At 46.0% G+C, this 27,645-nt stretch overlaps 1 protein-coding gene and 1 long non-coding RNA gene across 5 annotated transcripts in view; one reads left to right on the top strand and one right to left on the bottom strand.

Moving 5' to 3' along the window:
- LOC138848444 (uncharacterized) overlaps positions 1-1,936 on the bottom strand; it is a 31,421-nt gene extending 29,485 nt beyond the window's left edge. Inside the window, exon 1 of the long non-coding RNA XR_011386231.1 lies at positions 1,797-1,936. This is a non-coding gene — a long non-coding RNA (uncharacterized lncRNA). The remainder of the gene's footprint in view (positions 1-1,796) is intronic.
- On the top strand, positions 1,928-26,670 carry OCIAD2 (OCIA domain containing 2). 4 transcript variants are annotated; one of them, XM_051831541.2, is made up of 8 exons: positions 1,975-2,100; positions 5,044-5,171; positions 12,606-12,702; positions 14,670-14,723; positions 17,782-17,829; positions 19,002-19,119; positions 24,159-24,245; positions 26,441-26,670. In XM_051831541.2, the coding sequence occupies exons 2-7, from the start codon at positions 5,106-5,108 to the stop codon at positions 24,238-24,240; spliced, it is 465 nt and encodes a 154-aa protein (XP_051687501.1). In that variant the 5' UTR covers positions 1,975-2,100; positions 5,044-5,105; the 3' UTR covers positions 24,241-24,245; positions 26,441-26,670. The 4 variants fall into 4 exon arrangements, with proteins under 4 accessions (XP_002709477.1, XP_051687501.1, XP_051687513.1 ...); XM_002709431.5 differs by lacking the exon at positions 26,441-26,670 and having other exon boundaries at positions 1,928-2,100; positions 24,159-24,494; XM_051831553.2 differs by lacking the exon at positions 24,159-24,245.
- Positions 26,671-27,645: the final 975 nt, after the last annotated feature.

Genomic DNA, 27,645 nt, shown 5'->3' with positions numbered 1-27,645 from the left:
ACGCTGGCTGTAGTGGCCATTGGAGGGTGAACCAATGGAAGGAAGACCTTTCTCTCTGTCTCTCTCTCTCTCTCTCTCTGTGTCTAACTCTGTCTGTTAAAAAAAAAATTAAGTTTCAGGTAGGTGTTTGGCCTAGCAAATAAGATGCCCACATCCCATAGCAGAGTGTCTGGATTCTACTCCCAACTCCAACTTCCTGCTAATGCACACCCTACAGGCAACAGGTGGTGATGGCTCAAGTGATTGGGTCCCTGCCACCCACATGAGAAACCTAAATTAGCTACTCAGTTCGCAGCTTCAGCCTGGCTTAGACTCAACCATTGCAGGCATTTGGGGAGTAAACCAGCAGACGAGAAGTCTCTCTTTCTCTTTCTCTCTTGCTGCTTCTCAAATTTTTTTAAAAAGTTTATTTTGCAAAAAATCTTAAATTTATGCACACTTTTTCATAATATACATTTTTCATGTACTTTTTGAAATACCCTCATATATGCACACAGAGGTAGACACAGCAGGTATTCATTACAGATAGGAGCACAACAGGTGGGAAACTGAACTTGTGTCTGGCAGGGTTTCCAGGGAGGTTACCCAGAGCTCTGTCTTTAAGCATGAGTGACAGAGCAGTGCAGAAGTCCAGGAAGGCTGATTCTGGCTGAAGCAACAGCACATGCAAAAGTATCAGTCACAGGCAAGAGCTGAACTGTGCAGGATGCTGCTAAAGAACCTGTGCCTCGCCTAGGAAGATGCAGGGCCCTGGGAGGAGTCCGAGCTAGAGGCTGACATGAAGAGTGTGGTGCTTGCTACAGCGGAAACATTTTCCCCGGCATGGGCCAGTGATCATCAACTTCATACAGATCCCAAGGCTCTGCAGGAAGCTAAAGCCTAAGAAAGGAGCCACTCAGTGCAACACCCAGGGTTCCAGTGCCACATCTAGGCCCTAATTCTTTGGAAAGTGAGAGATCTTTCATGGGAAGAACCCATGTCCATTTCCTTTCATCTCTGAAAGTGCCCAGAACAATGTGTGGACACATCAGATTTGCCCAATAAATACCAACTTACGAACTCATGATGCTGCACACTACATATGGTAACTTCGGCTATTCAATGCAATTAACTGGAATGTTCTGGTGGAAAGTAGAGATGGGGGGACATGGGCTGTACTGCAGCAAGTTTTTTTTTTTTTTTTTTTTTAAGATTTGTTTATTTGAAAGGCATAATTACAGAGAGGAGAGGCAGAGAGAGAAAGAAGTCTTCCATCTGATGGTTCACTCCCCATTTGGCCGCAATGACCACAGCTGAGCCAATCCAAAGCCAGGAACCAGAAGCTTCTTCTGGATTTCCCACATGGGTGCAGGGGTCCAAGCATGTGGGCCATCTTCTACTGTTTTTCCAGGCCATAGCAGAGAGCTAGATTGGAAGAGGATCAGCCAGGACACAAACCGGCACCCATATGGGATGCCAGTGCTGCAGGCCTGGGCTTTAACCCACTGTGCTACAGGGCCGGCCCCCCATAAACTTTTAGGCTATCAAAAGCCTTTCTGATAAGGTAGGATATCCTAGCACGATGCCTGAAGGGCTGAATCCTGAAGAGTAGCAAAGGAACGTTACAACACAAACCCAGGGCAACATTGTAGCATAGCAGGTAAAGCAACCACCTGCAACATCAACATCCCATATGGGCACCTGTTTATGTCCCATCCCAGCTACTCCCCTTTCGATCCAGCTCCCTTCTAATGGCCTGGGAAAAGGCCACGCACCACTCAGCTGGCCAGCCCGGAAAGTGAGAGAGCAGCACTAACCCGCAGGGCTGTGGGAAGGGCTGCAGGTGAGTGGAGGCCAGCGCCTGGCTCAGGGTCGGAGTGCACCAGGAAGTTGTGGGAGCTGTTATCCTCGGGAGGAAGAATCGCGTGCAAGCGTGACAGACGGGTCAGGACAGGCCGAGGGGTCAAGGGGGAGGTTCTAGCACAGGGCGGCTTCCAGCCACCAATCAAGACCGGGCCTGCGGGGTGGGGGTGGGGATGCACTTGCGCAGTGACTTAAGCGGGGGAAGACAGAGCGCTGCCCAGGAGCTCCGCGGCGAGGAGAGGGCGCTCGGGAAGACAGGTGGGGGCCGGGGACTTGCAGACCCGGGTCCTGGGGCCCCGCGGGGCGGCGAGGGGCGGGCGCGGAGGACAGCGAGGAGGGTGCGGGCTGTGGCTGCGGCCGCAGAGCGGGCGCCGGGCACTCGGCCTGGGAGATGACAGGGAAGGGGGTAGGTGGGGGACCGAAGGCCTCCTCTGCTCGCTTGCTTTCTGGCGTCACTGGGGACGCTGGCAGGGGCAGGGCTAGGGCCTTGGCCGTGACCGCCTTCCTGGCTCGGGCTCCGGGCTCCCGCAGGTTGTGCGGAAGGACCGTGGGGGGGGGGGGGGCGGGGGCGGAGTCTCACAGGCGAATTCCGGGCTGTCCTCGGTCCGAAGGCGCGGTATTCCCTCGCGTCCCTGGTCCTGCCTGCCCTCTCGCCCCCTTAGCACCTCTGCTGCCCTCCGGCACCGCGCAGAAAACGGACCAAACCTTCGTGTGGGTAGTGGGAGCTGCACCTGGCAGGCAAGCCCCTCAAAGGCTTCCTTCCGTAGGGTGACTGGGAATTCATGGGGTGCAAGGGGGCCTAAGCACCGAAGCTGAAGAGCTGGGGTGCCTTTGCTTTCTAATTTGAAGCAACAGCCTAATGCTTGACTAAGCAAAATTAATATATTTTGGCCTTGGACACCTGATTTCCTGAGGCCTCCCAGGAAGTCTTTTCTGACCCAAGGCCACTCAGACAGCTGCCCCTCACCACCTACACACTCCCTGTGAGCTGGGCGCTGAGCTGGAGTCTGGGCCTCCTTGCTCGTCCTCATCCGTCATCCTTGCAACAGCCCCTCAGGACTGCTGTGTGCATTGATTGCACCTGCTTAACAGGTGGGAAAGCTGAGGCACAGCCCGTTAGATCACCTGCCCCTAGGCACAGGGCTAGCAAGGAGTAGAATCAGGATTTGAACCTAAGTCTGACTCCAGGACTTAACCTTACAGAGCTCCATGCTGTCTCTACAACACGAGGCACCTAATGGTGAAATCTGGTGCAAGTATGGGCCCCCTTGGGGAGTAATTAATGAGGAAATAGGCTGTGTGTGAGAAGGTACTCCTTTTGCAGGGAGATCATTAGTCATGAAGCATGCAAGAATGCAGCGGCCATTGGAGGGAAAGGGACAGGAAGTTCACTGTCCACTTGGAATCTGTCCATTGCCAATCCCGAGTCCACTCTTCAGAGACATGTGACGTTGTTAATGATTGACCTCCTCTTGCAGACTCCCTCACCTCTGCAGCTGCTCTGCCTCTCAGCTCTTCCCTGGCCCATTTCCCCCTTTTCTAGTTGATGGCTGCTTGGGCTCGGTGTTCCCATTCTCCAGATGGATTTATTCAGCTTCCTTGCCTTCGCTCTCGTCTCTGTGGTGGCAGCTCCCAGATTCATCTCTCCTGGAACGCTAGGCCCAGAACCTCAAATAGTCTAACCCCTATTGACTAATTCCACTGTCTGCTTCCGTAGATACCCAGATCCAACCTTTCCTACCGAAGTTTATCACCCCCATCCTTTCCTCCGGGGTCTTGGTTCGGATCTCCATAGCTCCTTGTCTCAACTGTTGTGCTACCTTCCTTATGGATCCTGTTGCTCCCCGTGTCCATCCATCCCCTGCACATCCCTCTGCAAGCTTAGGAGTCTTGGTCTCTTTGGTGTTCTTGGACTTGACCAGACAGAATAGACCTTTCCCGCCCTCCTTCCTCAGCACCTGGGCATACCTCTGGAAGCCTTCCCATGTTGGGTCACTGTTGACTTACCTGTCTTCCCCTTTAAACTCTTACCTTCTTCAGCAGGGATTTTTTTTTTTTTTTTGTCTTACCTTTCTTTGTATCCCTGGGTCTGACACATAATAGACATTCAGCAATACAAGGAGTTTTCAAAGAGTTCAAGGCAGGGCAAGCATTTGGGCCAGTGAGTGATTAAAACACAGTTGTGATGTCCATGTCCCATATCAAAGAGCCTGGGTTCAGTACCCAGCTGACTCCAGCTGCCTGCTAATACAGATCCCGGGTGGCAGCAGTGGCAGCTCAAGTACTTGGTTTTCTGCAACCCACATGGGAAACCTTGAATTGGGTTCCCAACTCTTGGCTTCAGTCTAGGCCCAGCCCTGACTGTCCCAGGCATTTGGGGAGTAAATCAGCTGATGGGAGAGTATTTGCTATGTACCTCTCTCTCTCTGCCCCTCAAAAAAATTAACTTTTAAAAACTCATGTAAAAATGTATTCAACTGCATTGATTTTAAAATTTTTGCATAAAAGTAAACTTCTAATTCCATTTTCTGTGAATTTTTTGAAGTCACCTTGTATTTGTGTCACTGATGACCTTAACGTTTCTTAGGACATAATTTATAGGTAATAAAACATTTCAGGTGCACAGCATGATGTTTTGTCTACACTACCTCCAATCTGTCCCCATCAGTGAGTTAATGCGTGGGTGTCACCAGGGGAAGAGCTTTAGACATTGAATTTGTAGACAATTGCAGGTTAAGATTAATGAAAATAGGCCAGCACCACGGCTCAATAGGCTAATTCTCCGCCTACCGGCGCTGGCACACCGGGTTCTAGTCCCGGTTGGGGCGCCGGATTCTGTCCCGGTTGCCCCTCTTCCAGGCCAGCTCTCTGCTGTGGCCCGGGAAGGCAGTGGAGGATGGCCCAAGTGCTTGGGCCCTGCACCCCATGGGAGACCAGGATAAGCACCTGGCTCCTGCCATCGGATCAGCATGGTGCACCGGCCGCAGCGCGCCAGCCGCGGTGGCCATTGGAGGGTGAACCAACGGCAAAGGAAGACCTTTCTCTATGTCTCTCTCTCTCACTGTCCACTCTACCTGTCAAAAAAAGAAAGAAAAAAGATTAATGAAAATAAGTTTCCAAATGCAGCTGATGCTAAGGGTGATTTGAAACGTGATATAAACATTCAGTCATGGCACAGCAATTTCCTTATATTTTTCTTAGACATTGGGTAAAGGAGTAAGCAAGAGTACACCCAGCTGGAAGAGCAGCCAGGACCAATCACCATGGCATCCATGTCGACTCATGAAAGCCAGGAGAACGGTCCCCATTTGCCACCGCTAAACAAGAAGGTATATGTTTAATTTGGGGGCAGGGGGAGACCTATCTGAAAAACTGTTCAGGACTGTTGTTCAGCTGCATCTTTGACCAGTGCTCTGACTTAGCATTTTGTCCAGTGGGTTCAAGGAAAATGGAATGAGGAAGAAAAGTGGGTTTTTAGCTACCTTGGAAAGTAGCCTTTTAAAATTTTATTTTAAAGCCTTTTTGTACTCTTCCCTGTGTAGATCCCAGCTTAACTAACTCTTAGGCTGTTGGCGACTGAAGTCATTCCCTGTGGCAGACAGAAGCCTCAGCGAGCTCCAGCAAATGATGCATCTTGTTCATTTTTACAGCTTTGTTAGGAAGGGTGCGCATAACCAGCACTGCTGCTGACAGGTGCTCTTCTTAGGCTGTCAGAGTCCTTAATTACCAATGGCCATCAGGCTGAGAACCCAGGGGTTAGCACGGGCATCCTTGCTGCCTGTTAGGGATGAATACTGGCGTTTTGGGAACATGCAGCGAAGATGAGGAACTGTTTGGTGGGTAAATAAGTGGAGTTTATGTTCTGTGAGGTCAACTTTTCCAGCTAAACATTGTTTATCCTGGAGGAGATGCTTTTTAAGGAGCGGAGTTTAGAGAGGCAAACAGACACATGATAAGTCACAGGAGAAGAATGCGGACACCCGAGTGGCCTCGGTGAAACGGAGAACCATGCAACATTTATGGCTGCACAGAAGGCCAGGAGAGCTCCTTTCAGGAGAGCTGCAGGCTCACAGCAGCTGTGGTAGTTGGGTGTGTGCATACGTGTGGGTTTGGGGAGGTGCCCCCCTCTTTCTTCTGAAGCCACAGCCAGGAGCAAGAACAAACATATTCCTCAATTTACTAACAATGGAGTCATGTCCTGATGAACACAGGCGAAGTTGAACGTTTTGTTGAGTTGAAAATGCACTGAAAACGCCTCCCCTGCTCATCAGCACAGCTTAGCCACAAAGCACACTGCAAAGTAGCTGTGTTTCTTCTCCAAATCACACAGCAGGGGCGGGGGGCTACAGCTGCCCAGCACCACATCTCACATCTCTTCAAATTCAAGATTGGAAGAACAGTTTTTACTGCATGTGTATCAATTTTGCACAGTCGTGAAGTTGAATCATCGTAGGTTGAACAATTGCTGAGTGGGGACCATGTGTATTACACGGGGCACAAGGAGGGGTGCTTGCCCAGGAGTGACCCTGCTGAGGGACAGAGCAAGAACAGCTGCTTCCCCTGTTGTTGGATTCACCTGTCCACTCCTTCCTCGTCCTGGGCCGTGGGCAGCTGTAGACAAAGAGGGAGGTTGCTCGTGTTGCTCTGAATGCATCAGAGCCACAGGGACACTCCAGATATGACGTCACTTGGAATGGTGACCATCATGCACATTGATGTCTACTACAAATGAAGAGGCTAAGAAAGAACAGAGGTGGGGCCCGCGCTTTGGTGCACAGCGGGTTGAATCTCTGGCCTGAAGTGCTGACATCCCATATGGGCGCCGGTTCTAGTCCCAGCTGCTCTCTTCCGATCCAGCTCTCTGCTGTGGCCTGGGATAGCAGTAGAAGATGACCCAAGTCCTTGGGCCCCTGCACCCACGTGGGAGACCCAGAACAAACTCCTGGCTTCTGACTGGTACAGCTCTGGCCATTGCAGCCATCTGGGGTGTGAACCATCGGATGGAAGACCTCTCTCTGTTTCTGTACCTCTCTCTGTAACTCTTTCAAAAAAAATAAAATAAACATTAAAAAAAAAAAGAGGCAAGGTGCACTTCAAAAGGCCAAGAGCTGTACCTCAGCAAGAAAAACCCCAGAACCCCAAGAAATACTAAAATACTAAGCCAGAGACCTATGTAATAATTCACAAACAGAGAAATACAAGTGAGGAACAAATTAAATTTTTCAAAAATTTTAGGGGCCAGCGTTGTGGCATAACGGGCCCCTGCACATGTAATGAAGTTCTATTTCTCTTTGACTTTGTTTCAACTATTTAAAAAATGTAAAAACAGGGGCTGGCATTGTAGTGTAACAGGATAAGCCTCCACCTGAGAAACTGGCATCCCATATAGATGCTGGTTCGTGTTCAAGCTGCTCCACTTCCAATACAGCTCCCTGCTAATGGGTCTGGGAAAGCAGCAGAAGATGGCCCAAGTGCTTGGGCCCCTGCATCCATGTAGGAGACTAGAAGAAGCTCCTGGCTTTGGATCAGCCCACCTCCAGATATTGCAGCCATTTGGAGAAAATACCATTGGATGGAAGATCTCTCTCTCTCTCTTTCTCTCTCTCTCTCTCTCTGAAATTTTGCCTTTCAAATAAAATATTTAAGAAATTGTTTTAAACAAATGAACCATCAATAGAATTGGGTTTGATGTCATCTGTCCTTAGGGAAATGCAAATCAAACCCATACTGAGGCACCACTTCGCTCCCATTAGGAAGGCCATAAATAAAAACAAAAGCTGCAGCTGGTGCTGTGGCATAGCAAGTAAAACCACCACCCGCGGTACCAGAATTCTATATGGGTACCAGTTTGAGACCCGGCTGCTCCTCTTCCGATCCAGCTCTCTGCTATGGCCTGGGAAAGCAGTGGAAGATGGCCCAAGTCCTTGGGCCCCTGCGCCCACATAGGAGACCTGGAAGAAGCTCCTGGCTCCTGGCTTCAGATTGGCCCAGCTCCAGCCATTGTGGCCTTTTAGGGAGTGAACCAACAGATGGAAGACCTCTCTTGCTCTTTCTGTAACTCTGCCTTTCAAATAAATAAAACTTTAAACAACAAAAGCCAAGGGGCTGGCTCATAGCACAGAGAGTTAAACCATAGACTACAGTGTCAGCACCGCATATGGATGCCAGTTGGAGTCCTGGCTGTGCCACTTCCTGTCCTCCTCTCTGCTAATGTGCCAGGGAAAGCAGCGGAAGATGGCTCAAGTGCCTGGGCCCCTGCACTCACATAAAACCTGGAGGAAGCTTCTGGCCTCGGCCTGGCCCTGCCCCAGTCATTGCAGCCATTGGGGAGTGAACCAGCAGATGGAAGATCTCTCTGTGTCTCTCCTCTTGCTCTGTAAATCTGCCTTGAAATAAATAATTTTTTTTAAAAAGCCAAATAAAAAATTAAAGTGATAGTGAGGATGTGGAGAAATGGGAACTCACATAGTGTACTGGTGAGATAGTAAAATGGTACAGCTGCTTAGAAAACAGTTTGGCAGTTTCTCAATAAGTTAGAATGACCATGTGGCCCAACAGAATTGAAACAGGGGTCCAAACAAAAACTTGTGAAGGAGCATCCTTGGCAGTTCTGTTCACAGTTGCTGGAAGGTGGAAACAACTCAAGTGCCCACCGATGGATGGTATATATAACAATAATACAGTATATCCCTGTGATGGAATACTCTTGAGCCACAAAAAGGAATGAAAATGCTAATGCTTGCCACAGTGCAGACAGACATTGAAAACATTGTGCAAAGGAAAGGAAGCCAGCCATTGAATGCCACACATGCTGCGATTCCGTTTTTATAAAACATCCAGAAGTGCCAAGTCCACGGAGGCAAAAGGCAGAGTAGCAGTGGCCAGGGGTGGGAGGACAGAGGAAATGAGAATTAATGGGTGTGGAGTTTCCTTTTGGGATGATGAAAAAGTAATGGAACTAGTAATGGTGATGGTTACACAACATTTTGGATGTACTTCATGCCACTAATTACAAACATTGAAAGGATCAAAATGGTAAATGTTGTGTATTTTACCATGATAAAATTAAGGTAATAAAAGGGGCAGAGGTATAGCATATGGCATAGAGGTAAAACACTGCTTGGGATGCCTGTGTCCCGATATCAGTGTGGCTGGGTTTGAGTCCTGGCTCCATTTCCAATTTCAGATTCTTGCTAATGCACACCCTGGGAGGCAGCAATGATGGCTCAAATACTTGGACTCCTGCCACCCATGTGGAAGACTTGGATTAAGTTCCTGGCTCTTGGCCTTGTCCTGGCCCAGCCCTAGCTGTTGAGGCATTTGGACAGTGAACCAACACATAGAAGATCTCTCTGTGTCTGTCTCTATATGTCTCTTACTCTCTCTGCCTTTCAAATAAAATGAAAATTAACTGATTAATATTAATATCTAGACAATGAGAGATTACTGCCCACTCCAACAACTTGTAGTGGTTGCCTCCACACTAGAGAAGGATGATCTGGCTCAATGATGTGTGGAGATGCCCAGACACATTGGTATCACAGAAATGCAAATAAGACATTACTTCAGACCTGCAGCCTAGAAAACTGGATAATGTCAGACATTAGAAAACCTAGTCGGGGCCGGTGCTGTGACGCAGCGGGTTAACACCCTGGCCTAAAGGGCCCGCATCCCATATGGGTGCCAGTTCGAGACCTGGGTGCTCCACTTCCCATCCAGCTCTCTGCTATGGCCTGGGAAATCAGTAGAAGATGGCCCAAGTCCTTGGGCCCCTGTACTTGCGTGGGAAACCAGGAGGAAGCTCCTGGCTCCTGGCTTCAGACCAGTGCAGCTCCAGCCATTGCAGCCAGTTAGGGAGTGAACCAGTGGATGGAAGGCCTTTCTCTCTCTCTCTCTCTCTCTCTCTCTCTCTCTCTCTCTCTCTCTCGGCCTGTCCTCTCTCTGTGTAACTCTGACTTTCAAATAAATAAATCTGTCTTAAAAAAAAGAGAATAGAATGTCATATAGGAGAGGTCCTCAAAAAGTTCATGGCAAATACATATTATAAAAAACTATGCATGGATTTCACATTTTTTAACAAAAACATTTTTTATAACAAGTATGTTAAATAATCAACACAGATGAGTCTTAAAAGAATAAGGCTGAGTTTAAAAATATTTTTAAGATTATTTACTTGGGCCGGCGCCGCGGCTCACTAGGCTAATCCTCCACCTAGCGGCGCTGGCACACTGGGTTCTAGTCCCGGTCGGGGCGCCGGATTCTGTCCCGGTTGACCCACTTCCAGGCCAGCTCTTTGCTGTGGCCAGGGAGTGCAGTGGAGGATGGCCCAAGTGCTTGGGCCCTGCACCCGCATGGGAGACCAGGAGAAGCACCTGGCTCCTGCCTTCGGATCAGCGCAATGCGCCAGCCGCAGCGCGCCGGCCATGGCGGCCATTGGAGGGTGAACCAACGGCAAAAGGAAGACCTTTCTCTCTGTCTCTCTCTCTCACTGTCCACTCTGCCTGTCAAAAAAAAAAAAAAAAAAAAAAAAGGATTAATTACTTGAAAGGCAGAGTTACAGAGAGGCAGAGGCAGAGAGAGGTCTTCTATCCGCTGGTTCTCTCTCCAGATGGCCACAACAGCCGGAGCTGCACCAATCCGAAGCCAGGAGCCAGGAGCTTCTTCTGGGTCTCCCACACAGATGCAGGGGCCCTAGGACTGGGGCCATCTTCTGCTGCTTTCCTAGGCCATAGCAAAGAGCTGGATCAGAAGTGGAGCAGCCGGGAATGGAACCAGCACCACATGGGATACCAGCACTGCAGATAGCAGCTTTACCTGCTACGCCACAGCACCTGCCCCTGAGTTGAAAATATTTTAAAGAGTAAATAAAATACATAAAACAATGCCATTTGAGGATTCTGCATTGTGGCACAGTGGGCTAAACTGCCACCTGTGATGCCAAAATCCCATATGAGCACCAGTCCCAGCTGCTGTAGTTCTGATCCAGTTGCCTGCTAATATGGCTGCAAAAGCAATGGAAGATGGCCCAGGTGTTTGGGCCCCTGCCACACATGTAGGAGACCAGAATGGAGTTCTTGGATCCTGATTTTGAACTGGCCCAGTCCTGGCTGTTGTGGCCATGTAGGGAGTAAACCAGCAGATGGAAGATCTCTTTTTCTTTGTCTCTCCCTCCGTCTCTCCATAACTCTGCCTTTCACATAAATAAAAGCATTTATAAAACTGCTATTTTTATTACAAAAATGCGTGTACCCAAAGCAATGAACATCTTGCAAGAATGTGTACTGGCTGGCGTTGTGGTATAATGGATTAAGTAGCCCCCTGCAATGCTGGCATCCCATATGGCTGCTGGTTTGAGTCCCAGTTGCTCCACTTCTGATCCAGCTCCCTGCTAATGTGCCTGGGAAAGCAGCAGCACATGACCCAAATATTTGGGCCCCTGCACCCAAGCAGGAGACCGGAATGAAGCTCCTGGCTTCAGTCTGGCCATTGTGGCCATCTAGGGGAGTGAACCAGCAGATGGAATCTCTCTCTCTCTCTCTCTCTACCCCCCAACTGTTTCAAATAAATAAAATATTTTTAAGCAAAAAGAATATGTACTAATAAAAGGTGTACATTAAACACCCAGAATAGTTGTGGGCAGAACAGAATGAGAGAGGAAAGTGAATGAATAATATATACTAGTGGACTTCAAATCATTTGTGGAAACTGCGTATTATGAAAAAACTGCATGGATTTCTAAAAGTTTTTTTGCAACAACAAAAATTTATCATTTAATGCCATTTAATGAACATTTTGAAATATCATTGTACCCACAAAGGGGGAGGGATCATAAAAGATGGGAATTATTCTAGATGACAACATTTCAGCATGATACAAAATAATAGGAAAGTCATTAGGTCAGCAGTGTGCCAGAAATTAGACCGCTTACAAATCTGTAAAGAAAACTGTTAAAATTGAAATTAAACAATAGAGAATAATGGAAAGCAGTCTGTTCATGAGTCCACTGTCTAAAAATTCATGTAGAGTATAAATGGGTAAATTGGAAATCAGATGTGTTAAGTGGATAACTTAGAGTGCTCTGAGTAGTGTCTCAGATGTCTGCATATTGTGCTGAAGGGGAAATTGCTCTTCTCACCCAAAAGCAACACTGAGCTAGGGGGCTGGCTCACTCACTCTCTCAGATTTTTTTAAATTTTGATTTGAAAAAGTGACAGATCCTCGTACATTGGTCCACTCCTCAGAAATGCACACAACAGCCTGGGCTGGGCCAGGCTAGAGCCAGGAACTCCATCCAGGTCTCTCGTGTGTGTGCAGGGACCCAAATACTTGGGCCATCATCCACTCCTTTCCCAGGTGCATTAGCAGGAAGCTGGGTCAGAAGCAAGACAGCTGGGACTCCAGCTGGTACTTTGATGTGGGATGCCACATTGCAAGCTACAGCTTAACCTCTTTTGTCACAGTGTTGGCCTTTGGGCTGGGTCCCAAGATTAGGTGGGCCAAGGGAATGAGTAGCACTCTAGGCAGGGCACATAGCAAGGATGGAACACGTGGTCTCAGATGTAACTCAGCCTGACCAGAGAGCTGCTCACCCAGCGTGCCCAGCTGGAAAACACTCATGGCAATGGATCCTTGCTCTGTGCTGGCAGCAGGCACAGAGTGTACACCCTCAACAAGTGAAGGGGCCTCCTTGTGCCCTCGCAGAGCAAACAGGGCAGGTGCTTCCTGATTAGCTCAGCATATTCACCCTACAACTTCCCTTACAGAGCCTGCTGTTTTGTCCGAAATCAAAACTGCACATCCATAAAGGAGAGATTGCAAAGATCATCCGAGAATGTCAGGAAGAAAGTTTCTGGAAGAGAGGTAATTGCAGCCCATCTTGATCTTGATACTTTATTTGCTACAACCAAATCCTGTTAGAATCAGGGTGATGCTTTGTTTCTGAGCAAAGACTTGCAGAAATCCCTGATATCCGAGATCCTTTTTAGTGCAGATGTTTGATCTGATTAAGGAGCACTTGATTCACCTCATTTAGCAAAAAGTGATGCACACATAACTTTCCTTCACGTGACCAAGAGCGTGGACCAAGACCATAGTTTAGAATTTCCTGACTACGAGAGAGCAGAGCTTCTGACATTCTACTAGACTCTAAACCTTACAGAGCTCAGTAACAATGTCAGGTTTATCTGAAACTTCATCCCGGTGTCTCCTATACAATGTCTTTTTTTTAAAATTTATTTATTTATTTTTTATTTTTTGACAGGCAGAGTGGACAGTGAGAGAGAGAGACAGAGAGAAAGGTCTTCCTTTGCCGTTGGTTCACCCTCCAATGGCCGCCGCGGCGCGCCGGCCTGATCCAATGGCAGGAGCCAGATGCTTCTCCTGGTCTCCCATGGGGTGCAGGGCCCAAGCACCTGGGCCATCCTCCACTGTACTCCCTGGCCACAGCAGAGAGCTGGCCTGGAAGAGGGGCAACTGAGACAGAATCCGGCGCCCCGACCGGGACTAGAACCCAGTGTGCCGGCGCCGCAAGGTGGAGGATTAGCCTAGTGAGCCCCGGCGCCGGCCTACAATGTCTTAATCATAAAAAATACCTCATAAATATTTGCTGAGTGTAACGGGGCAGCGTCCCGTTCATTCTTCTCTTGCCCTGTCTCTTACATCACCCTTTCTGCTGAGTTGCTTCCTCTCTCTGGCCCTGCCTTACGAAGGACCAGAGTGTGCATTCAGTCTGTGCATTAAGGCCCCTTCCGGTGTGAAGAATTCATGATTCATCACTTGAAAATAGTTTTTAGATATAGACCCAATGTTTTGCGACACCACTGATAGATAATTTATAATTTGAAATACTCATTTTGATTTCATAAATCATTCAAATTCAGAATCATCTGTTTTGGAAGTAGCACTTTTTAGAAGTTGATATTTGCAATGCATTACTGTGATTACTGGTTGTGCTCCTAGACAACCTATGAGTAAATATTTAATTGGGCCGTACTAGATGAACATTTATTAGGTAGGTGCCTGTGAGTGGAACAATTAGTTGCTATTTGATTTGTGTTGGTTGCTAGGAAGAGTTAGGTGTTTATCAATGTTCTCAGTCATCCAATGTTTTAGAAACGTCATTTTGACAGAACTAGAAACTATCTTTGCCATTCTAAATGGCTTCTTTCAAAAATCATAATTAAACTTTGCACATGTTTAACGTGAGTGTAATCATCTTGTAATCTTTATTTGGATCGTGAGACAAATATTCAAATTGTGAGACAAAATATCATGAAAGATTCAAAAGAGAGGCAGAGAACTGTCCTAGATAAAAACAGATTAAAGAATAAAATTAAGATATAATCCTTTATTTTTCTGGATTGGAAAAAACAGCTATGAAGATCATTATTGAGGAGGCTTGAATTTGAGTGTATTTTACTGTGTTTTAATGCTATGTAGAAGTGGCAAAATACATAGCCAAAGACAGCTCCCCAACTCAACAGTTAAGTTCACACACACTATGATGCCTGTGTTGTCTGTGCTGATTGACTAGTGGCTGGTGCGTGCTGGGCGTGGAGGACATGAGGATGCCAGAGATGGCACAGCATGGGGTTTAGGTTTGGTCTAATTAATGCTGTGCACCTGGGTGAGTGACTGAAGCAGATGCCAGGAAAACTCTCCATGTAGCATTTAATAAATATTTGTAGAATAAGTAAAATTAAAAAACAACAACAATATAAACTCACTGCCAAAGAAATAAGTCAAAAAGCTCAGAGTAATTCTCCTTGAAGTCTAGGTAACTGCTAAGTTTTAAGATACGAACATTGAAGGGCATTTTTGTTTTACAGCTCTGCCTTTTTCTCTGGTAAGCATGCTTGTCACCCAGGGACTAGTCCACCAAGGTAAGATTTGATTTTGTGAAATAATTTCACTTCAGAGAGCCTTGTAGTCTGTGACCCTCTGGCAGCGTTTTGGCACTTGGCATTTATTTTTTTGGTGAAGGATTTATTTATGCAAGCTCTTGCTTATTTTCGGCCTGTGTCTTCACCTCCCCAGGAGAGCTTCTAATCCCTGGAATGAGTGAATATATTAGGTTACCTGGCAAAAGGAACTTCAAGTTGCAGGTGCAATAAGCTTGTTAATGAGCTGACCTTAAAATAAGGAGAATATTCTGGGTGATCCAAGTGGGCCCATTGTAATCAAAGGGGCCTTCAAAAGTGAAAGAGAGTATCAGAAGATGGCCCCACAGAGATGGCAGTGCTCCTGACCTTGATGATCCAGGAAGGGGCCATGAGCTAAGAAACGTGGGTGGCTTTGGAGTCTGGAGAGGCAGTCGTTCCCAGATTTCTGTCACCGTAACGAAAGCCGAGAGAAGTCCACTGCAAACAAGAGTTTTATTTTGGCTGTGGTTTTGGAGGTTCTCAGTCCCAGATCAGGCAGGCCCTGCTGGTCTAGCTGCTGGCAGTGGCAGAGCGATATGCAAGGGAAGGATCCTTAAGCAGCCCTCTCATGAGAGCGACCTAATGAGCTTCCTCTAGTCCCCACCTCCCAAACTCGTGACTGGATGGAGCCTGTACCCTCGTTAGTGCCATTGACTCATGAGTTCAGACCATGGCATGAATAAACCTTGGAGCCTCCAGAGAGGAAACCAGCCTTAAAAGGAATGCAGTTAAAACCTTGATTTTCACCCATGGAGACCTGTTTTGGACTTCTGGCCTCAAGAACTTTAAGACAATAAATTTGTGTAGCTTTAAGCCACTGCGTTTGTGATAATTTATTAGAACAATGATAGGCAGCCAACACAGAGTGCCCATGTCTCCCAGGTCAGACCGATCACCCAGGGGTGGACAGTGTGTCCCCTGTACGAGGGAGCCCCAAGGAGGAGGTGAGTGGCTCTGAAAGTCACCTCAGCCTCTCTCCATCGAGCGTTTCTCCTGGTCAGAGACTGCAGCTGCCTGAGGGACGCCCAGGCCGCTTCATGCAGGAGACCACAAGGATGAGCAGCCGCCCTGCATCTCCCCACACAGGCCCTCCTGCCCCTGAGTTTGCCTCTCTGTGCTTTTTCCTCATTCTCTTCTGTCTGTCTCCACCTGACCAGGGAACCCCCAGGTAAGAAGGCAGCTGGCCCTGTTTCAGCCCATTTTATTGAGCACTGCTTGATGACCAGGAGTTTAGGAGGGGTGCTCATACCCAGGAACATGAGAGAAGATGGATCCCATTTACCTAGGGGAACCCCATCTCCATCAACATTAGTAGTTTTTAAAGGCCGTGCATTTACTGTGAATTAATTCTATAACTGGAAGGCAGTTTCTTTGTAGAAATAGATGTATCAATCAGTAACAAGCCTTTGTCAGGCATTTCTGACACACAAAAAATCTATCACTGGGACATCTATAGGGTTCATTAAGCTGCTCAGCCTACCATCTCTTGCGTCTGGGCATATTTCTTCAGGATTGTGTAAGCTGGATCTCTATGTCTGATGTAACAAATTAGCACAAGCGTGGTGGCTTTAAACAGCACAAATGTATTAGCTTACAGCTCTGGAGCCTGGAGGTCTGAAATGGATCTCACTGGGCTAAAAGCCAGGTGTCAGCCCCACGGTGTGCTTCTGGTGGCTCTCGGGCTCTTTTCCCTTTCTAGCTTCCAGAGGCCACGCACATACCGTGGCTGGCGGCCCCTTCCCACGTATTCACAGTTAGTAACGTTGGGCCAGCTTTTCCCCATCTCTCTGGGTCTGTTTCCTCTCTTCCACACTCAAGGACCCACAGGGATTGTCCAGGACCATCTCCTTATTTCAGTTACCTGACCAGCAATCTTAATTCCATTTTCTATCATTTTTATTATTTTCATTTTATTTAAAAGGCAGAGAGAAAGAGATATCTTCCATTCACTGGTTCACTCTCCAAATGCTACAGCAGCCAAGGCTGGCCCAGGCCAAAGAGGAGCCTGTCTGGGTCTTTCATGTGGTTGGCAGGGGCCCAAGTACTTGGGCCATCACCTACTGGCTCCCAGGTGCACATCAGCAGGGAGCTAGATTAGAAAAGGAGGAACCAGGACTTGAACCAGACACTCCAATATGACACGTGGACATCCCAAGGGTGCAACTTAACCACAGCACCCTTATTTTTTAATCTTAAATCCCCTTTATGTAATGTAACCTATTTATAGTTTCCAAAAATTAGGCTATGGACATCTTTAGGAGACTATTATTGTGGCTGCCACAATTGTAATGTGTTTATTTTAAAATCATAATGTATATACTCTGAATCTCTAAGTTGAAACTTTCTGTATTGAGCTACTTAAGAAGAGGAGAGGGTGGATGATAACGTAATTTCTTTGAATTCAGTTGTTAGGTGCACCTTTTGCTTGATGAATATCTTTAAATCAGTCTGAAATTGTCTGTTTTCAGATTTCTTTTCTATAGTTTAAAGCTAATATTTGCAATTTGCCAGAATAGATATTTGGGAGTTAAATTCAACTAAGAATTTTTTAAAAAGATTTAATTTGCTAGAAAGACAGAGTTCCAGAAGCAGAGAGAGAGCATGCATACTTCCATCCACTGGTTTACCCTCCCCCCCCACCCCAAAATAGCCATAATGGCCAGAGCTGAGCCGATCTGAAGCCAGGAGCTTCTTCCAAGTCTCCTACATAGGTGCAGGGGTCCCAGTATTTGGACCATCCTCCACTGCTCCCTGCTAATGGCTGGTATCAGAAGTGGAGCAGCTGGGACTCCAACCTGCACCCATATGGGATGCTGGCACTGCAGGCAGCTGCTTTTCCCCACTAGCCACGGCACCAGCCCCTCAACTAAAAATTGAATCAGTGCTTATAAGGCCATTCATTCAGATTAAGAATATATACATTTAAGAGATTTTTTTATGTTAAAATTTGAAGTTTTGTGCATAAAATTGAGTTTTGTTGTAGAATGAAATAACAATGTATTTATCTCTTACTCCTTAGGTTATTTAGCAGCTAATCCAAGATTTGGATCATTGCCTAAAGTTGCACGTAAGTTATCAAAGTAAGAAAAAGCAGATTCATTTTGAAAAAAGACGATGTTTATAGCAACTGAGAACATGAACATCCAGCTTAACCACTTTGCTTGTGTTGTTTTTGCCACTTTGCATTTCTCGGTTCATTCAACACTTTCTGATGTACAGCTTAGCAGGAGGGACTGGCACGACAGAGCCAGTTGTCCGTTAGTATCTTCAGGGCGTGGTGAGGAACCCCTTGAGAACACCAAAACCTGCAGGTGCTCAGCTCCCTTGAGTGAAATGGTGCAGGTTGTGTATATAACCTGCGCACATTCTCCCCTATACTTTAGGTCATCTCTGTCTTACCCACCTTACCTACTACAATGTAAATGCTATGCAAATAGATGGGATGCCGTATTGTTTAGGGGATAATGCAAGAAAAGCGTCTGTACATGTTCACTACTGATGCAAAACTTTGGAAAATTCTGGGTCTGCAGTTGGTTGAATCCATGCATATGAAGCCCATGGCTACAGAGGACCCACTGTAATGGAATCGCCGGCAGACGGGCCTCCGGCTGATAAATCCTTTATGGATTTTTATTTCCTTCTTTACCCTAGGCAATCTTTTCAAAGTGTTTTCTACGACAGACACACAAAATGTGTGATTTTTAGGAATCAGGGACTTTTCCTCTTTTACATGAAAATATGCATAAACCATGAGTTTCTGTGCAGAGAGGGCTGGGTCCAGCATACATTCTTCATTCCCAGCAGGAGGAACACGGCTCAAGATTTCTTCAGTCCCTGCTGAGTTCTCGCCTGTAGGCAAGGAGAGAGCTCCCTTCTGCTCCAAGTCCGGAAAGCAAGCGGAGTGGCCTTCCTACCCAGGGGTTTGGAGGTTGCCCTTAGCGACAGCCCAGCCCCCACCTTTCCCTCCTCTGGTGGCCTCCACCATTTGGTTGACAGCTGGGCCATTGTCTGGCTGTCTGCCCCTGGGACCGCACTTTGCTTGCACTGTCATTGCTGTCTCCCATCAGTTCACAGCTGAGGAGAACAGAAAGTCTCCTGTGCCCAATCCTGCTTGTTCTCAGAGTTTATCATGGTACTTTTAATACAAACATTACTAGGGTTAATAAAGTTCTAGAAGATAATTAGTGGAGAAGGTTCTGAACCTTTGAATTATCTGTCTTTCTTAACTTGCTTTCACAGTTGCTGGTATCTTGGGATTTGGCCTGGGAAAGGCATCCTACATTGGAGTGTGCCAGAGTAAATTCCATTCCTTTGAAAATCAGCTTCGTGGGGCTGGATTTGGTCCACACCACAACAGGTTTGTCATCTGTTTGATTGAGGGTTTACGATGAAGATAATTACAGAGTGAGAGTGCACTTACTATTTGCAATACCGAGCAGCGGTTAGCAGAGCAGTGAAGCCACCACTCGGTATGCCTGCGTCCACAGGTAGAGTGCCTGGGTTTGAGTTCCAGCTCCACTCTGCATTCCAGCTTTCTGCTAATGTGCACCCCGGAAGGCAGCAGGTGGTTGCTGAAGAAGTCAGTTCCTGCTACCCACATGGGAGACCTAGATTGAGTTCCCAGCTGCTGGTTTCAGCCTGGCCCTGCCCGATTGTTGCAGGCATTTGGGGAGTCAGCCAGAAGATGGAAGATCTCTCTCACTGTCTTTCAAATAAATAAATTGGTTTTTTAAAAAATATGCTAAAAAAAGAAACTTTTAACCCTCTAGTTCTAAGATGTTACTATCGAAAGTCAGTAATTTGTTTAATATTTAGTTACCTGTTTCATTAGCAAATTGTTTTTATTTTAATTAATTTTTATTTTATTGTTTGAAAGGCAGAAAAACAGAGATTCCCCTACCTGCTGCTTCACTCCCCAAGTGCCCACAGTAGCCAGGGGCTGAAACAGGCCTCCCAGGTGAAAAGCAAAGACCCAACTTCTTGGGCCGTTACCTCTTGCTTCTTAGGGCATTAGGAGGAAGCTGGTATCAGAAGTAGGGAACAGGGCAGGTCGGGGTGGGGAGGGCCCAGCACTGTGGGGCAGTAGGTTAATCCTCCACCTGTAGCACTGGCATCCCATATGGGTGGGTTCGAGTCCTAGCTGCTCCTCTTCCCTCCCAGCTCCCTGCTATGGCCTGGGAAAGCAGTAGAAGATGGCCCAAGTGCTTGGGGCCCTGCACCCACGTGGGAGACCCAAGAGAAGCTCCTGGCTCCTGGCTTCACTTTGGCCCACCTCAGGCCATTGCAGCCATCTGGGGAATGAATCAGCAGATTGAAGATCTCTCTCTCTGTCTCTCCCTCTCTCTGTCTATAACTCTGCTTCTCAAATAAATAAATAAATGCATCTTAAAAAAAAAAAAAAGTAGGCACCACAAACTCAAACTGAGGTACTCCTGAGATGCTAGTGTCCCGAGTGGTGTCTTAGCCTCTATGCCAAACACCCCCGTCTCCTTACAAATACTTAATGAACACCTACTATTTTCAAAGTATTATCCAGGTCTCTAAATAGCTTAGTGAGTAGCTGTGGCTTCTGCCATCACAGGGTTACACAAAATATGATAGGGCTTCTCAGAGTCTTTAACGTATTCGTATGTGGAGATTCTCCATGGGAGAGATAAACTGCAGGATTTAGGAGCTAATAATATAACTTCTGCTGTTTGACTACTTGGATTAAAAAATTATTTCTACCACTTATTAACCTATGTGGCCTTGGACAAGTTTCTTTAACTTTCTAATCTCCATTTTTCTCCTGTATGGAAAATGATGATCAGAATCATTTCCATGGGATGTTGGCAGGAACAGAAATGGCTCTTCGTAGCACTCGGTAAATGTTAGCTATTCTGCAGTATGATAGGATGACGATTCTGGACACATTTCTCTAAAAACCCCTCACTTGTTATAGTGGATTCTGTTTTAGAGGTAGCATGATACAGTGAAAACAACATTGGACTAGAAGTTAGGGCACCCAAATTCTTTCTTTATTTGAGAGCAGAGAGAGAGAGGGAAAGGGGGAAGAAATCCCACCTGCCAGTTCACTCCCCGAATACCGACAAGAGCCAGGACTGAGCCAGGCCAAAGCCAAGAAAGAATTCAACTCAACTCAGGTATCCCTCAGGGGCTGCAGGGATACAAGTACTTGAGCCCTTGCCGCTGATCCCAGGGTGCACAATAGCAGGAAGCTGAAATCAAGAGTGGAGCCAAGACTCAGTCCCTGGCATTTTCAAGCCAAACACCTCCCCTGTCCCCCCCAAGTTCTTTTTCTTTTCTTTTCTTTCTTTCTTTTTTTTTTTTTTTAAGATTTGTTTGTTTATTTGAAATAGTTGCAAAGCGATAGGGAGAGACAGAAAGTAGGATCTTCCATCCAGCCACTGGTTTACTTCTAGGCCGAAGCCAGGAGCTAGAACTCCTTCCAGGTCTCACATGTGGGTGCAGTGGCCCAGGCACTTGAGCCATCCTCTGCTGCTTTCTCAGGTGCATTAGCAGGGAGATGATGGGAAGTGGAGCAGCCGGGACTCAAACCCGCACCAATTTGGGATGCTGGTATCACAGGTAGCAGCTTGTGCATTACAGCACAACGCAGACTCCCAAATTCTTTGTCTAATGGTGTGACTTTGGAAGACCACGTTCCCTGGCTCCATAGAGGTGGGTAGAACCGCACAAGCTGTCTCTTCCTGATGATGAGGTTGGCTCAGTGGAAGGGGAACACAAACCTTACCCATTTGTTTCCCAAACCCTTCCCATCAGAGTCACCAACTCCACATTCATAGACAACAGCGGCTTTAGCCCATCCCTGCAAAGTTGTGTTTTAGGACCCTGCTTGCTAAGGACGCTGGTCTATGGAAAAAGTTAAAAAAAAAAAAAGAAAAAAAAACCACAGGTGAAGGAGATTTTGTGGATTGCTGCCTTGTCTTCTGCAGTTTCAGGAGTTTCATTTGCTATTAGTCAACTTTGGATTCCAGAATAATTATGAGCACAAGAGTGAAGTCTACATTTTCGGAGACTCTCCATTGCTGTGTACTTCACATGTAGCAGGTGGTTGAAGTGAACGGTCTCCAAGTTTCCTTTCAGCTCTGTGGTCCCACATGGCTTGGCCATCCCTGGCCACAGCAGTGCCACTCTGGACTTACATCAGTGGCTGAGAGCCAACTGCAAGTCCCCATGCGAAGGGCCGTTACCAGCACGTCAGGGAGTCAAGCTGTTCCGTTTTCTAGTTAAGGCAAACTAGAGCAGGGCACCTAAGTAAGGTGAGGTGGAGGAGAGGAACATGAGGAAAGGCTTTTTAGAAGAGGTGCTGTTGCTTGCTTTGAATCTTAAAAAACCAATGTGGGTGGGTTTTGGCCTGCCTGCATCCCCCATGGGAGCTTCAGGGTTCCAGGCTCCATTCCTAATTCCAGCTTCCTGCTAATGCACCCCGTGGGAGGCAGCAGGTGATGGCTGCTGCCACCCACAAGGGAGACCTGGATTGAGTTCCTGGCTCCTTGGCTTCAGGCTGACCCAGGCCCAGCTGTTACGGGCATTTGGGAGTGATCCAGCAGATGGCACTATCTGTCTCCGTCTCTCAAATAAATAAGTAAACAAACATATCAGTAGAAGTTATGGCAAAGTTGAACAAGAGGATTCTGGATCAGGAAAAGCATGTAGATGTGATTTATTAAAGGGAGACACAAATACATCTTATGGCTAAAGAGCTACTGGGAAATGGCAGAAGACAAGCTGGGAGGCTATGCAGGTGGAGGTCAGTTCTGGAGAAATTTATGCCATGTAAGGATTTTCACTTCATTCTCAAAGCAATGGAGTGAAATGAGTGATGAAGGAAGGAGCGAGGGGTCCCATCATCCAACTCTCCATGGATTTACAACAGCTTCTAGTCTTGATGTCTCCCGAGTAATCCTTCCCCCGTTGTACTAGGCTGCTTTCTGTTACTGTAACGAAATACCCAAAGCTGGCTACTTTATGAATTTCTTTAGCTCACAGTTCTGGAGGCTCTGGGGCATGGTGCCAACGCTAGCTTGGTTGTGGTGAGGACCTCATGGTGGATGAGGTCATGGCGGGAGCAAGGGTGAGAGGGAAATATCACTTGGTGAAACAGGAAGTCAAAAAGAGGTTGAGGGGTCAGGCTCCCATTTATAACAGACTCTCTCAGGAGCACTACCCAGAGTTCCACAAGGATTACAGCAATCCTCAGTGACCAGATTACTTCCTGCTAGGCCCCACCTCCCAACCCTGCTACCCTACGGACCAAGCTTCAACACATGAACCCTTATGCAAACTCAAGCTGTATCCACGCCATGGCACCACTCAGGGCAGATTGTTCTCATCTCATGTCCTTAAATAAAATTCTGCCATTGCAAACTCCTCAGAGTAGCAGATGTTCAGTACTTGAATAGAATTTGTAAATCTCTAAAATTTAAGTGCTGAAAAGGGCACCAAACACCTTTCAGTAAGAATGGATGTTATTCGAGAACAAACCTGCATTTTCCTTTGTATTAGGTTGGATCAAAAGGAAACTGACAGAGTTAAGCAAACTATAAGCCAGGAATTATGGAAATGTCATTACAATTTTTTTCTTGTCATTTCTTTATTGTAGTAAGAACATGTAACATTAAATTTACCCCCTTAATATGGTTTAAGTGTTAAGAAATATCTTTTCAATTCTTTTGCTCATTCTAGTCTGGTCAATTTTTTTAAATTTTGAAAATTATGTGTATATATGTATGCATAAGTTAAGTCCTGTTTATGACTTTGTTATGCTGTTGATAGAAATGACTTATTTAAAATAGAGCGAAGGTGTTCAACCCCTGTCTATGTGACCCTCACCACAGATACAACTGTTTCTACTTCACTGTTGGCTGAAATGATTCCTGTTATCCATTAGGCTAGGGGCTGGTGTTGTGGTGCAGTCCACAAACTGCCCCTTGGGACACCATGATCCCATATCAGAGCACTGGTCTGAGTCCCTGCTGGTCAGTATCTGACCCAGCCCCCTACTGATGCACCTGGAAAAGCAGCAAAAGATGGCCCGAATGCTTGGACCCCTGCCATCGGTTTTGGAGACCCTGATAGAGTTCCAGGCTCCTGGTCCCAGCCTGGCCCGGCCCCAGCCCTTGTGGTCATTTGGAGAGTGAACTGGCAGATGGAAGCTCGCTCACTCTCATTCCACACTGCCCCCCACCACACACTCTCCTACCCTTGTCTGCCAGATAAATCTTTTTTAAAAGCCACTGCATCGTCGTCTTTTTTTTTTTTTTTATTAGGCTAGGGAATTTTATCATGAAAAATATCCTCTAAATAATGTGTTAAGACTGGAGCTCCCAGTGTCAAAGCACAAATCACCACTTATGTTTGCTTCTCTTCCAGGCACTGCCTGCTCACCTGTGAGGAATGCAAAACAAGACATGGATTAAACCAGAAGGGAGACTCACAGCCATCAGCCTCCTAAACTCGGTGTCTATGGCTTTTAAAGATTTTTAAATCTGAATTTGGATGCATTACAAATTTCAAGTACACTTTAAAATATACTTGTAGTGAAATAAAAGCATCATGATTCTGTCACTCTACTGAAATGCTTTCTGCAAAAGGCTGTCTGTAGAACTGCTCTGTTAAGAATGTGTTAGGAGCCCTCACACAGCAAAAAAACACTGATGTCGCACTTTTCCTTGCTTAAGCTAAGTAAAAGCATTTAGTCTTCTCTGACTTGTCTCCAATCCATTCTTTGATTCTGCTCCTGTAGAGGGCAGGGATGATCACTGAGACCGTTGGGAAGTCATGACCCAAAGAAAATTTGTGTTTATGGAGGCAGAAATATAGGACAGGAAAGGCGGTCTTCTAGGTATAAGGGCTTCCTAAAAAATATGGGCCAAGATTTCTAACTTAATGACAAGCCTTTGATTTGACAGGCTCAAATGAATCAGCTGATCGAGGTGACATTACGACCAATCAGTGTGGTGGGGTTTTGGAAGGACCGAGTGTCTTGTCACTTGCTTAGCTCATGGACACCTGCTCATGGTCCACGTTCAAGAATGGATTTCCTTTAAATTCTTTAGCCTGAAAAAATAAATACGACTTCCTTACTTCTCCCAAGGAGCAGCCTATTTAGGGCAGGAATTGCTAGAAGAATGAACTCATAGAATGATGAACTCTGAGAACTTTAGGGAGCTCAGAATCAGCCAGTGCAACTCATATTCTCTTGACAGGTTTATTGCACGAAAAAGAATTTTTTCCCACTTTGGAACCTTTTGTCTTATGGCAGATTGGCTGAATTCTAAACTTCCCTTTGCATCACTGCATCTTCTCAAGAAAATGCTTCAAATGTGTGTCACCGTTTATACATAGAGGGTGTGTGCACATGTATACATTTGTATTTCAGTGAACTGATCTTGAAGCCTATATCATAGGTGTTAAAAGGAAAACCTCATCAAAAATTCATATTGGATGTGAAATATTTTATTTTACCCATTAAAAATATTTGGAGGGTTTTTTCAAGATTTACTTATTTATTTGAAAGGCAGAGTTGTAGAGAAGCAGAGAGAGAGGGAGAGAAAGTCTTCCATCCGCTGGTCACTCCCCAAATGGCCACAGTGGCTGGAGTTGGGCCAATCCAAAGCCAGGAGCCAGGAGCTTCTTCTGGGTTTTCCACATGGGTGCAGGGGCCCAAGCACTTGGGCCATCTTCTACTGCTTTCCCAGGTCATAGCAGAGAGCTGATCAGAAGTGGAACAGCCAGGTCTTGAACAGGTGCTCATATGGGATGCCAGCACTGCAGACAGTGGCTTTACCCACTATGCCACAGCACTGGCCTGTGGAGGTTTTTATTTTTACATGAACATTAAGTATAAAATGGAGTGATTCTAAGCCTCTTTTTATATTACATATTCTTTATTTCAGTCAATAAAATTCTATTTCTGTAAGTAAGAGTGCAGAGCCCATATCCTAGCTTCTTGAATGCAGTTTAACTCTTGGCTCTGACAACTAGCAATTGGTGACTGGTTGTTATCTCAGTTATGGGCAAAATTCAGAATTGGGCACATTTATTTCCTGTACACTTCCCAATTCCCAGAGCTCACAACAGCTTAGCACAGCAAGTCAATGTTAACATCAGTCTCAGGGTACTGGGAAAAATGCATTATTGTTGAAAAGGAATATTGTTCTTACTGATGACATCTTTCCAGTTTTTTTCAATCAAATTGGGTTTATTGCTTGGGCTCTCTGCTTTTCTGAAGTAGCTAAGTTACTCACTGAAGCACTTTATCAGGGCTATCTATCTTACTGTGAAAGGAAATCAATAAGAAACTGTAAGGTCATCCAAAACATCTTGGCTATTCCGTTGCATATACTGTGTATAAGGAAGCAAGTATGGGGGGTTTCTATTTCTTGGGTTAAAGGAACGGTATCTATCTTTTAGCACTTAATAATTACCCACGCTCATCCTCAAGCTGATCACCTTTATGATGGAAAAAAATTAAGAACCTTGGCAAAAAATAACAGAATAAAATTGTAGATAAGCTTACATAAACAAAAAGAAACTGTAAGACTACCTGGTGGGGCCAGCACTGTGGTGCACCAGGTTAACGTCGTGGCCTGAAGCACCGGCATCCCATATGGGCACTGGTTCTAATCTTGGCTGCTCCTCTTCCTATCCAGCTCTCTGCTATGGCCTGGGCTAACAGTAGAAGAGGACCCAAGACCTTGAGCCCCTGCACCCACATGGGAGACCCAGAAGAAGCTCCTGGCTCCTGGTTTCAGATCAATGCAGCTCTGGCTGTTGTGGCCATCTGAGGAGTGAACCAGCAGATGGAAGACCTCTCTGTCTCTATTTCTCACTGTAAATCTGTCTTCCAAATAATAAAGCAAATCTTAAAAAAAAAAAAAAAGACTACCTGATAAAAATTGGTATCTAACCAATCTTAGTGACAGACATTCCCTGGGGTGTTATGAACTGATATTCCAGAGCCAAGAAAATGGAAAATAACCCATTACCGATCCTGTTCACTTACGACAGGGTTAATGTTTTCCATTAAGAAAATATTTAGAAGTTTTAAATGCAGTTAATACACCTATCAAACATCATAGCTTAGCCTCGCCTGACTTAAATGTATGCAGAAGACATATTTGCCTACAGCTGGGCAGAATCATCTACCACAAGGCCTATCTTATAATAAAGTTCTGTATATCTCATGTAGTTTATTGAATATTGAACTGAAAGTGATAAACAATGGCTGTTTGGGTATGTGTCTGCAACATCACAATTGAAAAATCTTAATTCAGCCTAAGGAACCATCTGTATTTTGAATTTAAAATGTAATACAGTCTGCTTTATCCATAGTGTACCTATGAAACAAACTTGATATCTACAAACAAACCTTGTCGAACACATTCAAATGTTTAATGGAGAATGACAGCCTATCCTACTTTAGAGAAAGAATCAAAATGATTTATTTTAATGTGATGCATCCTTGTGGTACTCCAAACATGCTTAGAAGTGCATTTCTTTGTAGGCTTACATATTAGAGGATGACTACAAAGGATCTTTTCAAGATATTTTTAAGGGGCAGGTGTTTGGCCCAGCAGTTAAGAAGCCACTTGAGATGCCCATTCCATCTTGGAGTGCCTGGGTTAGAGTCCTGGCTCTGCTTCTAATTCCAGCTTCCTGGCAATGAACACCCTTGGAGGTAGCAGGTGATGGCTTGCATCCCTGTCTTCCACGTGAGAGACTCAGATGCTAGGCTCCTGGCTTGTCCTGGCCCAGTACAGGCCTTTATGGGCATTTTCAGGGCAGGTGGGAGATGTCTTCTTTCTGCCTTTCAAATAAATGAAAATAAATTGTTTTGAAGAAAGCATTGATCAGA

The sequence above is a fragment of the Oryctolagus cuniculus genome, chromosome 2 (assembly GCF_964237555.1).
Source record: "Oryctolagus cuniculus chromosome 2, mOryCun1.1, whole genome shotgun sequence".
Lineage (NCBI taxonomy): Eukaryota > Metazoa > Chordata > Mammalia > Lagomorpha > Leporidae > Oryctolagus > Oryctolagus cuniculus.
The sequence above is the reverse complement of the archived record's forward strand: the minus strand, read 5'-3'. Positions and strand labels throughout refer to the sequence as shown.

Excerpts from the sequence above, each read along its gene's own strand:
- OCIAD2 (XM_051831541.2), top strand. The coding sequence starts at position 5,106 with ATGGCATCCATGTCGACTCATGAAAGCCAGGAGAACGGTCCCCATTTG. Across the intron at positions 14,724-17,781 it reads CCAGGGACTAGTCCACCAAG|GTTATTTAGCAGCTAATCCA; the intron begins GTAAGATTTGAT and ends CTTACTCCTTAG. Across the intron at positions 17,830-19,001 it reads ATCATTGCCTAAAGTTGCAC|TTGCTGGTATCTTGGGATTT; the intron begins GTAAGTTATCAA and ends TTGCTTTCACAG.